Source organism: Epinephelus fuscoguttatus, linkage group LG4, assembly GCF_011397635.1.
Source record: "Epinephelus fuscoguttatus linkage group LG4, E.fuscoguttatus.final_Chr_v1".
Lineage (NCBI taxonomy): Eukaryota > Metazoa > Chordata > Actinopteri > Perciformes > Serranidae > Epinephelus > Epinephelus fuscoguttatus.
In genome coordinates, this window is record NC_064755.1 from 23901215 (window position 1) to 23914185 (window position 12971).

Below are 12971 nucleotides of genomic sequence, written 5' to 3' on the forward strand. Positions count from 1 at the left end.
GCTATGACAACAGAATTGGTTTCTTTACCAGTTTATGTCTCCTAACAGTGTGGTAGTTTATGCATCATCATCACCCTGCACATGCTGAAATCATATCCTTTTTTTTTCATTTTACAGTGTATTTACTTTGTTCTTCCTCCAAATGTTGATGCAAATATCTTAGTACTTTTACTGCAGTAAAATTTGAATGCATGGCTTTCAGTTGTGGCCAAACATAATATTTCTACACTGTGGTGTCACAGCTGATTTAAAGATTGGAACAGGCTGGTTATTCCAGCACTGTTTGGAGACACCCATTTCGGATGTGCGTTTCCTTCTCAGAAACCCTACCTGGGGTGTAAGTGGGAATCCCTGGTCCCGGATCCACTCCGGCTTTTCAGTCCTGCTCCGGCCACCTTTATCCGAGGCACTATGTGTTTCTGTGTGAGAGAAGCCGACTCTTGTTTACAGCAGAGATTCCACGGCGGAGCGGAGACCCACAGCCTGCGTTGACCGAGGGCGAACCGTAGGATTCCACAGCCTCCGGAAATACACGCAACGGTAGTTTTTGTTTCCTGTCTTTTATGAGGATTAAAAGGCAAAAAACATTAAACACGCGTAAAGGGCAGGTCCTTGTGGACACATTCTCCCTCCCACCCCGGCCGAGGTCGTCTAGCTGGAGAGCTGGAGAGCCCCATTCTCCTCTTGCGTGGCACAAGTCTGGTATTTTCTTTCAGCTGCAAATCCGACTGACGGCAGAGATAAGTCCGACCCGAGGAGCTGGAAAATTGGTTTAAAAAGCGACTTGTCACCGCGGGCCACGACTGCTTGGTGGGGATCGAGAGCCTGTGCTGGTTGAATGGCATAATCAAAAAAAGGTTTTTCATTCATTTTTCAACCTCGCAGCCACCACCCCTGTGGATCTGGACGTGTTTTCTGGCCCCACTCCTCCTCATACACAGTCATTCACACAGGGGGATTCTTGCGAGCGACACTGGCGTTAATTTATCATGGTGGCAAAGGCTTCTTCCAATATCATTTAGTCTGGTATCTTTTATTTTTTTAATTCTCCTACTACCAGGCCTGATCGCACTGTACGCGCACTGCTGTTTTCAAGAGATGGAGACTGAAGATGGGGATTACCATCATTTATCCAGTAAAATCACTGGTTTGTGTGCCATACCAGCCGACGTCAAAGTATCTTGTGATTGGCAAAAATAGCAGACTGTTTTAGTATTTTTTTTCTTCTTCAAAGGAATTCCCTGTTATAAGGGTTTGTGCACAGTTATTTATATTTTTTTTAGAGCAAACCCTGGGAGCCACGCATTTGCAGGCTACATAGAGTAGCCTTTTTAAGGCTACAGACACATTTATTTTTCCTCTTTTTTCATCTTATATTTTTCGGAGCCGGTGTGCACAACCTTTTATTTTTTCTTTGAATTTTATTTTATTTTTTGAAGAGGTGAATAATGCTAAGGAACATGAGATCTGACACACGGATGGGTAGCCCGACCTTGTATTGGGGTCTGATGCTGTATGTCTCCACTATGTGCATCTGGTCCACACATGCAGAGAGTAAGTATTTTTATTATTTTATTTGAATATTTTATTAAAGTTTATTAGGTGAAAGTGGGTTGGCCTTAATGCGCAATGTAGCCTACCTTTTGTATCCCAGTTTAACCTCTTATTAATCAGTCTTTTGCTGACTGATGCCATGCGTAATGTGTGAAAATGTATGAAATGTGTTTATTAAAAAGGAAATAAAGGGACTATACTCTTATCGCAGGATCTAGTCCCTCCACAGTGAGCATATAGCTCACCGACGTTCCCCTTTTACTTACATATTAGCAGAGGACCATGTGGTATAGCTGCCCGTCAGTAGGTGAACACGTTAAGGCACAAAATGTGCGTTATTGTGCGCAATATCACCTCATGTGATGAAGCGGTTTGGTTTATGTGGAAACAGGCACAGCAACCAGACACACGTCGGCGTAATCTTCACGTTAGACATCCAGAGAGCAGAGGATGAATCCAGGGACCAGAGCTGAAGGTTACTACGACCATGTGGCCATTTTGCATTTCGTGGTGTGGCGTTGCTGCGCATGAAAAACCTAAATCAGACACCAACCTTCCAGCTTCCAGCTCAACTGACACAAACAAAATATCATAATTAAGCCGACTGTCTTCATAAAGAGTCATCATGATGATAAAAACAGTCGGAGGTAATCATGTTTTATCTCCATACCCTGTTCTAAGTGAACTAAATAGCTGCTCTGTATATGCTATGGGCCTATGTGGTGTTAATTAATTCAAGCCTTTACATACAGGAGCACCTGAGTTCAGGCTGTTTCTAATCCACTCTTTACCCACATGCCTTCACACTGAGGGAACAACAGAGATGATAGATGGTTATTAAACATGTAGAACTTGAATTTTAGTCTTGAAACAATGCTTAAAATTAGTACAGACTCATTAAAATCACTTATGACTATGTGAACTTGGGCTTTCATTTTGAGTGCTTCATGTTTTTAGTCACCAATCAGACTTTTAATAATCATTCCTCATGAATTTTAGGCACCTTTACATCTTTAACTCACTTGTAAGTCATGCAAAATGTCTCGAGCGTCTATTTCAGGCTGTTATTCCACTGTTTTAGTTTGTTTTTTAACATTTACAATGCGTTCAGAAATGCTTCAGTGAGCATATTTTGCATTTTCTTATCTAATCTTAAAGCAAACCAATCTAATGCTCTGCATATAGCAGCTGGAGTCAAGGCTGCCTTTTTTGCCAATGTTATAATAGAACAACTGGGATTTAATGAGGGTCAGTGAGGGCTGCTTCTCTTTTCAGTGCTCAGTGTATATATACAGCCTTTTGAATGGTTCTCTGTAACTGCACAGTGATGTTACACTGATAGGCTTTTCAGTGGGGTCTTATGTTGGGTCAAGATAATGCGTGATCTGTCTGGAAAGAAGAATAAAGTATAAAGTGACTGGATTATAGAGATGATTATGGCAGTTCAGGTGTTTTGTCCATGAAGTTAATATTTATCACTAAGTCATTTTTGTAGCGGAAACTGGGATGAGTGTGTGGCAACTTAAAAGAAGTTAGTTTTAGAGTCATGATCCTTTTGAAGCATGACACATTGAGGCAGACGTTTATCCTTTCCTTGGTCAACAGCAAACTGAAAGTCCTCTGCAGGTGCATCTCCCCACCATGAGCACATATATTGTCCGGTTGGCATAACATGATTTGTGTGTGTTTGAGTATTACATCACTTCTGCACTACTTTGTCTGTTTCCTGAGAGGATATGTGTGATGATGGAGATGATTTGACATGGGAAGGAGACGTGTAGGCTGACCTCTATTAGCATTCAAATAGAAGAAAAAACTTTTTTCTGTTCTATTGACCAGTGGTCCAAGCACAGCCATGTGGGGGTGTGTTTCTGTGCACCCTCCTGAGCCAGTGAGACACCCATGAACACAGCAGGGGGCTGGGAGACAAGTGGTTGCTCTCAGATCTTGGCACTCGTGGTGTATAATACATCAGGCCTTCCAGAACAAAGCGTTCAGAGATAAAGACCATATTGAATATCAAGACAAGGATGGGGTCTTGGGGATGATGTTTACTTCACTGGGCTACAGAGGGTCAAAATTTCCAGCCTCTATCATCACTTAGTGGAAAATCACCGATATCCAAGAGCTCCATTAGGGGTTGAAAACTTTCTCTCTCTCTCTCTCTCTCTCTCTCTGTTCATTTTGATAATCTGTCCACACCAATAAAATGTAATTAAGATCCCTTTTAACTCTCACCACAGTAAACTTTCCATGCCATGGCTTCCAAGTATGCAGCAAACAAGTCTCCAAAAGAGGGTGAGCGCGCATGAGGGAGATAGACGCTTGGTGTTTGGAAATAGAATGTGCAAAAATACACTTGCAAGAGAAACAGACTTGGTTTTGTTGATTGGAAGAGTGGAGAGTTTGTGAACAGTTTTATTGGCTTTTACTGTTCACACGAAGCAGTCTCCTGTATAGACTGATGCGCTTTACTTCATCACTTGGCACCACTACTATTAGGGTTATAAATAGACATGTCACCAACAACATTGGCACACTGGTTGTGTGAGTACAGGCACCCTCTGTCCCGCACCATGAGGGCACACCAGTGTTCTTGTTCAGTTATTTATGAAGGGACATGTTGCTCCGGAAAACTTGAATGGCGGCATAAATAATCGAACGTCAGCAAGCATTGTGTCTGACAGGCACCCCTCCTACCTCTCCCTTTGGGGTATGGCATGTTGCAGTACAGCTCTCCTTGTCGTGACGGGGCAAGAGGCTCAGATATGACTGCTGTCACTCTACTCCAAGGTGCCCCACTCCATCTTGTGACCGGGGCTACACGGTTACACACACTCCCCCCCACCCCTCCACCAGGCACTCCCTTCCCCCAGACTGGATGCAGGAATGCCTTGTCTCACCCCCGGCGAGAAAGTGTAGTGAGTGTTCGTAGCCCTATGGTGTGCGTACGAGTGTGTTTGTGCGCATGCTTGTGAGTGTATTGTGCAGCTCTCTGTGTGTGTGTGTGTACTGCAGCAGGACTCAGCGTGACAGCCTGAGTCAGTGGCGTGCCCCTGTGTAAGGATGTGAAAGTGTGTCACTGGGCTAGTTTGTGAGAGTGCAGTCAAATGCTGTCCTGCAGCTCCTCCAGGCTGCCAGCTGAGGTTTACAATGCTTAATTAAACACTTTATTTCAAGTGGCCCGTCATTGGATTTGCTCAAACGCAGTCTCTGGCCAACCGCACATACATCATCATGGGCCGCTGGTTTAATGGCCCGTGGAGTATTGTACAATTTGTGAGATGATTGCAAATGTTAGCTCTTCTAATGGATGGCGCTCGCTGTATCAGTTGAAAGCTGTTCATCAAGGACTGAATGTGGATCCGTCCCGAGTGGAGAATTCATCAGGCGGAGATTATTCTCAGAGGTGTTTTCAGAACCTTAGCGAGAAACCTTTTCATTCGTGTTAATCGTTCGGTCATCGCTTGGTTATTTGTGATTGTCATAATGAAGAATAAAGGTAGCTGTAAACACTGAGGTGCAACATGTATGTGTGTGATGTGAGAGCGCAGATGCATGAAATAAAGCAGAGAACTGCAGCATGCCGTTACGTCTATACGCTCAAATTCAATCGAATGTGAGGATCACAAACGGTGTTGTAGAACACCTTAAATTATGCTTGATTTTTCACTTCACTTTGTTTTCTTTTATTAATTTCATTCATGCACCAGAGCGGCCTTGGACTGAACCTGATAGACACTTGTGTTTCTTTCACAAAAAGGGAAAAATATTTTTGGTGTAACTCCAGAAAAGGAATGTTTGCTACAACATATTAATGAAAGCAATAAATTCATCACCATTTCAATTTAAAGTTAAGATTTAGGGGGGATTTAGTGGCATCTAACGTGAGGATTGCAGATCGCAACTGTCTGAAACTTCTACCGGAATTCCTTCAGTGTCCATTGTTCAGTTTTTACCGGGAGCCAAATAATCTATAAAGTTCGCTTCTTCTCCAGAACAAATGGAGTCAGTGATTTAAACAGCTAAAAACACTGAATGAACCCTTTTTACTTTGTAAAATCAGTGTTTTTCCATTGCTGTTTATTGTGAAGGAGCTGCAAAATATGGTGGTTGATGCAAAAACGCTGATTGCCCTATCTAGAGGCAGCGTTTGCTTTGTTCGTTCTGGGCTACTGTAGAAACATGGCAAACTCTGTAGATGGGGACCCACTCCCTGTGTAGATATAAACAGCTCATTCTAAGGCAACGATAACAACAACAACAATTATTTTTTTCAGGTGATAATACACTAAAGAAAATTATATATCCATTTCCACTAACACCAATTCCTCCCTAAATCCTACACACTGGACCTTTAAATTCTAATAAAGTCCCTTATTTTGTACATTTTCTGTCAGCTTCTGCACATCCTCACAGACATTAACTCTTAATAAAATCACTGCAATTTTACTATAATCGAATGTTGAATTAAATTAAATGCGATCAGATCATAGTGAGCATGTAAATACAGTTGTCTCCTGCCCTCTCCCCTCGCTTTGGGAGAGGGGGAGTCTTTTTGTGTGAGAGTTGTTATGATGGAGAGTGTAGTGTTACTGTTTGGGGTTTTGGGGAAATCTGAGCCACAGTGTTTGAAGTAAGGTCCACTGAGGGGAAGTGGCCCACCAGACCGCTGGTCAGATGACTTCCAGTATGCTGGGGATTAGGGCCAGTTGATGTGGCAGGTGTGAGGGGATATGACCGCACAGTGACCAGCTCCCTCACTGCATGAGCTAAAAGTGGATTTTAGTGGGAAAACGTTGCTGTCGATTATGGTCCAGCGAAGTTGATTCTTCGCTGTGGAACATCTGTGTATGCCGTGTATGCATCTATATATGCTCCTCTAATGAGGAAAAGCAGATGCTTTGTGATTGCCTGTGAACTAGAAGTAATTGTTTAATTAAAAATCAAATCAAGTTTAATAAAAATGAAATCAATCTATATGTTTTGACACTTTTATTGTGCATATACTTATTTTCTCAATATTTAGCACTGACTTTGATTGTGATATATTGTTCAGGGTAGGATGCTAAACCCAAGATATGACTTTTGTCACACTTTCTTTATGCAAAGTGTATACTTGCAAGATACATACAGTATATTTAAAATACTTCTTGAGCTACAAATGTTCAGTTTTGAGTGAGTTTTCATTCAAGTGGAGTCACGCAATTTGCAGACAGTGAGGCATTTCCAAAAACGGATATTTGTGATATATGTTTTAAATTGATTTTATTTTAAATAAAGCATATAAATATGACATTTTAACACTTTTAACACAGATGCATACTTGCAAGGTGAACCAGAAATTTCAGTCAAGTGGAGTCAAACAATTTATAGACAGTGGGGCATTTCCAGAACTGATAAAGGGATATTTGCTAGATATGTTTTTAAAAGGACTTTTATTTTTTTTTTTTTTAAAAATATAGCTATAGATGTGATTTTTTTTAACAGTTTCTTTTGTACAAGACACATACTTGCAAAATACATGTATTTAAAATACTTCCTGAACCTGAAATTTTTCAGTCAGGTGTGCCGGGGATCTGCAGACAGTGTTGCATTTTCAAGCCTGATTTTTTTAAATGTATTTTATTTATTTAACCTTTATTTAACCAGGAAATCTCATTGAGATTCCAAATCTCTGTAACAAGGGAGAACTGGCCATGGTAGCAGCTAATCAAAACACACAATCATATAACACAAAAATACACAATAAAACAACAACTATTCAAACATAGTGGCCTCTCAAGAAAAACGAGCACGTCTCAGTCCTCACATTCTTTATGATGCCCTTTTATATTTGTTATATATGTTTGAAATTTGAATTTTTCTGTTGTAAAAAACAGCATATTTTAATATATACATACATAGAACTGGGTGGAGCTCCCTCTGCTACACAATACAACAATAACACTCAAATTCGGTGCTAAAACTGTTAGAAATAGTAGTGGTTTTACTAATTTCTTTGGTGGAAATACTAAACATTTGCAGGCTTCAGCGTGACCATTTGTTTTTCTATATTCCATATCATTATTGCAGCCCTGCTTAGTGTAGATTGACATAGCACTTCTTCGACTCTGCAGAGGAATCTCCCTCATAACCTTCCTGGATGTCTGAAAAAGGACACAACAATGTGCTTTTCCCACAATGCTCAATCTGTGGCCTTCTAATAATCAGTGCAACATGTGTTTTCAAAGTCGTGTTTGCGTCAGCCAAAACTAAGACAAAGTTTATTTACTGAATCACAGTTTATGTGAAGTCGAGATAAACAGCGACCATTTGCCTTGGTTTAATTTGACTGACTTACCAAGGGTCGCGTTTGAGTGTGTGTGTGTGTGTATCGTGCACGCGCAGGAGTGCGTGTGTATGTGTTTTTTCTGTGATGACATTTCCGCGGAGGGCCAGGGCAAGGTTTATCAATCATAAACATGAGCCGATGGATTCGATTACGCCGTGGAGATATGTGTGTTTACTCAGCAGTGTGAAGAGCAAAGAGAGACAGGAGGGAGAGACAGACGCATGCATGCAGGCAGGCATATTCCTCTCTGTGGACACTGGGGCTAAAATATCCACATCACCTCTAGGTCATTATAACATGTCAGCGCTTTTTTCCCCCTGTTTATGTAACAATGAATAAAGGGTTTGGTATCCAAATTTTATTTAAGCATTGTTTTCTTCACAGCAAATGGCTTGACTGGCAACAATCAGAGAAGCCTGGAGGCTTAGTTTGAGGCAACATCCTACTCAATCCGTTTGCAAGGAAATGATTGGAATTCCTGGTACTTAACATGCCTAATGAGAAGAACAAGGGAATCACAAAGAGGAGGTTTTTCTCTCACTTTGCATTCCTCTCTTTCTATTCTCCTCTCATTCTAATTAGCATTTTTTAGTGCAAATCAATTTGAGCTAATAATAAAAGACACTGGAATATCTGACACCCTGAAACCTATTTACTGCATCTAGCAGTTTCCGTTTGTGGTGTTTTTACACCAGCAGGATGGCTTCAGATAGAGAAACATTATACTGCAATGTCTCTCGTCACAGTATCTCTTCGCCCCCCTCCTCCCATCCTCTGGCCAGACGCCCCCTGATTTTATTAATGCCCTCATCAGGAAATGGGGCCTAGAGTTTCTCTTTACTAACAAACAAATTAGTCTTTGTATTTGAGTGGCTCCACCCCTCCTCCCTCTCGCTCCGGCTGCTGGAGAAGCTGGAAGAAAATTCTCAATGAAACAAAGAAGACATGCAGCTCGATGGCTCACGAGTGGAGCCCAGGGGCATTGGTGTTGATTGGAGAAAGCAAATACTATTTTCTTGTGGAGTAATCGTTTCCGTTCTAAATTCGGAGACGTGAAACACCCTGACAGGAGCAAATATAGCCCATTCATCCCCATAAACAATGCGGCTTCTATTTTTGGCAGCACAGTTTGAACAAAGAACATCAAGCGTGGCCTTTTTTTTTTGTCTGACTGAAGTTAATTTACTCACAGGGACATTTTGAGAGCACAGACACACATGGTTGAATATACACCAAGAAGAGGCTACGTATGTCATTTCTGAATGATCTCTACAACCAGTTAACCATTTTGGAAAGGCTATCTGGTGGCACAGTGTTTATTTTAGGACGAGAACAGTTTAGCTCTTTGCTTTATCCCCAGTGTTTTGACAAGGATCAGTCTCCTATTGAAAACATGCCTGTTTGTCTCTTCGGACAGGCGCTGTGACTACGTCGCTCACCGCGGCAGTGTCCTAAGCCTCTGTAAGAACATAACAGGTTTAACCAAGGAGCTCATATGTCAAGGCATATCCTGTGCTGACTGTTGAACCTTCTTTTAGACACTTCAAAATAATATGCAACCTGTTAGCTGCAGTATGTAATTATTGTAAATCATTTATTGTTTCATTAATTATTAACACAATGCATTGCAAGGCAGGTTTTGATCTGTTGGATTTTACAGGACTGTTCAGCTACAGTATGTGGCTGTGGCATCAGAGCAGCGTTTCCCAGACAGGGATAGGCCCACTGCACCCCAGGTAGTGCTACTCATCGGAGATGTGTGGGAGGATTGAGGAGTAACTCAGAATTTAGTGAAGAAATGACTAAGGAACTTGAAATAACATGTTGAGTGAACTGAACACTAGCCTCTCTGTTACAACTGCTCTCACACAAGAAGTCTAAAAAGTTATCCACAATTAATGGATAAATGGTTAACATAGTTAGCTAATACTAAAGGTAATTGACGGTGAAAAAGCTAAACTTAATGGAAAAATTATTTTTATTTTTATTTTTCTTATAGTTAGTGGATAGCCAAATGTTTGGTGGATAAATGTTTTAATTTTTTTTTTTAAATTTTTGTATTTATGATTTATATACTTTGTTAATCCCACTGGGGAAATTCAGTGTTTTAAGTAGTTCAAAGTAGTGGATATAAATGGTTCAAAGACTTAGCTAAAAGTAAAGTTAATGGTTAAATAGTTAAAAGAGTTAAAAGTATATAGTTAGCTTAAAAAGTTAGCTTTTTCTTTTTGTTTTTAACATGAGTATGAGTGAGTATTTATTAGGCTTGTCCACAATGTGTTTATTATGCTGTGTGTATCTGTGTATTTGTGTATTTTTGTACTTTGTGTTGCTCCCACTGCTGCGAAACTAATTGCCCCACTGGGGACAAATAAAGTGATTCATTGATTGAAAATAGGCCTACAGGATAAATTGTTAAAAGCCTAGTTAGCTAAACATAATGGATAAATGGTTGAAATAGTGCGCTAAAAGTTGGGGAGAGTTGCCAAAATTCTAATATTTTTCACTTTCCACTCTTTTACTCAGAGATACTTTTACATACGTGTGTGATATTCTCAGGCACACGACTTTCATGTGTCTGCTATCATAAGTTTTTTGATAGCGAAAATGCATCGTAAAGGAATTAAACCAGAATAGGACGCTGTCTGATATTACAAATTAAGTGCATGTGAGTATTAATTATGACAGTGTGAGTTATGGTTGTAACACAGCTAAAAAATGGCATTAAACAAATCTACACTATAGCCACACACTTATTATATTCGTACGTTTTAATGATGAATGTAGGTTTTAGCTCAGCTAGGTTTTGTGCAAACACAAATTTATATTTGAAAATTACCCCTGGATCTTAAGGTATAGTGTGTTTGTTTAAAACTGGTTTTCCAGGTGCCATTCCCCGCACAGTGGATGAATCCTAATAATTCTCAGGGATGTTTACTATTGCACTGCCCATTTGCCTACATGATGATGTCATGATTACATCAATAAGTAATAGTTAGCTAAAAGTAAAAGAATAAATCATTGAAATAGCTAAAAAAAAACCCCAGTAGATTAAGAGTTAATAAAGTTAGCTAAAAGTAATAGATAAATACTTAAAACTTCAAAGTTTTACCACTCCAAGTGGTACAGATGCAAACTTAATCAAACAACCTAAACATTGACATTTTAATTGCAATTAAATTATCATTATTTCTCTTCATGATATCCACTTTATGTCATTAATTGTGTAACATCAGTTACAGTCTCAATAACTTCACAAAAACACAATAAGAAAATGACAGGTAGTGTCATAAAGGGGTGCTGGAGCTCATTTCATTTGGCAGGGCTGTGAAGGTGCATCAGACAGACAAGGTAATGGAACTGCTGCATTAGAACACAATAACATTATGAGAATATCATCTGCCATTAATTCCCAGGTATAGTAATTGATAGGCACGATTAGAGGGAGAGTTGATTGTCATCAATAATAAATGGTGTCTTTGTTGTTAAAGTGTGTGTGTGTGTGTGTGTGTGTGTGTGTGCGTGTGCGTGTGCGCGTGTGGAGTTGGAGAACGCTCCAGGCACCGGTTTCAAGTGTTGTTTTCCGAGCACAGAGGAATGGCTTATTCAAACGCCGGGGTTATCTGAGGTGACGGACACAAGATTTTACTGGAAAATGTTTGCATTTGATATGAATACAGAAGAAGTATCAGTGTGTAAACTTGTGAGGCTTATTGTGAAACTAAATGAAAAGTCACCCCTATGATAAAAATGTCCGACCTCGACGATAACATCTCTCCTTGTTTCGATTAAAAATGCCACCCTGAGAGAACATGAACTTCTTTTCAACGATGCAGATAGAAACATGATGTCCTTCTGGCACTGCACACACTCTTTTTCAGAGCTCTGTGTTATTTGTATGTGTGACATGTTGCCAGCAAAGTACCAGCTTTACCATCTTGACTAACAGGATTATATGCTTCAAGGAGATTATTATAATTAAAATCTTTTGGCAAAAGTAATCTACATGCTAATCTATACATAGCACTGCTGTATTGCCTACCAAATGCTTCTGTTACATTCTGATACAAAAGAGTATCTGTAATACTCCCTATTGTACGTTTGTTTTGATGACATGTTTCTTGGTTTGGAAAATAAGGGCGCACCCTCATGTGCTGTCTGTCTGTGTCTTTCAGTCTGTGGCCCGAGCATTGACATTCGAAATGAGATCAGCGAGTTCAAGCGTCTGGAGAACTGCACGGTGGTCGAGGGCTACCTGCAGATCCTCCTTATCAACGACAAGACCAACAACATCAACCAGGAGGTCTTCCGCTCCCTCAGCTTCCCAAAGCTGACCGTCATCACCGACTACCTGCTGCTGTTTCGCGTCTCGGGCCTTGACAGCCTCAGCATGCTCTTCCCCAACCTCAGTGTCATCCGCGGGCGCAATCTCTTCTACAACTACGCCCTGGTGATCTACGAGATGACCAGCCTGAAGGACATCGGCCTGTACAATCTGAGGAACATCACCCGGGGAGCCATGCGGATTGAAAAGAACCCCGAGCTCTGCTACCTGGACTCGGTGGACTGGTCGCTTATTATGGATGCTGAGTTCAACAACGTTATCAATGGGAATAAGAAGGCAAAGGAATGTGACAATGTTTGCCCAGGCATCATGGAGGATAATCCTCTCTGTCAGAGGACGTCGTTCAATGACAACTACGACTATCGCTGCTGGACCTCCAACCAGTGCCAGAAAGGTATGTTGCTTCATTTCAGTCTTTATTCCAGCAGATAATGTCCGGAAAAAACAAACTAGCTTTAAATGTGATGTTTGCGAAACGATAACGGGAATGTGTGCCACTTTGTGCCGCAAGTACAGTAAATGCAGATGTGACTTTGATCCACGTAGGTGGTTTCCAGTCTTGTAAACATTCCGAAATTGTGCGTTTTTTCACCGGCGAACAAATCCCATGAATCTATGCAGTGTTTTTCCTTCATTTCCGTCAGGCTGCAGGATTGTCCACGGGCCAGTGCAAACATTTCCTCTCTGTTCATTACAGAGACCTTGTCTTTAGATCAGGCTATTTGTGGAGTGAAGGAT

At 40.7% G+C, this 12971-nt stretch overlaps 1 protein-coding gene across 1 annotated transcript in view; it reads left to right on the forward strand.

Annotated features, from left to right (window-relative positions):
* The first annotated feature begins 435 nt into the window (after window positions 1-435).
* The window catches only part of igf1ra (insulin-like growth factor 1a receptor), an 87772-nt gene continuing 75236 nt past the window's right edge, over window positions 436-12971 (forward strand). The window contains exons 1-2 of the mRNA XM_049574262.1: window positions 436-1554; window positions 12064-12627. Of these exons, the coding sequence (XP_049430219.1) occupies window positions 1449-1554; window positions 12064-12627 (670 nt within the window). The 5' untranslated portion in view covers window positions 436-1448. The remainder of the gene's footprint in view (window positions 1555-12063; window positions 12628-12971) is intronic.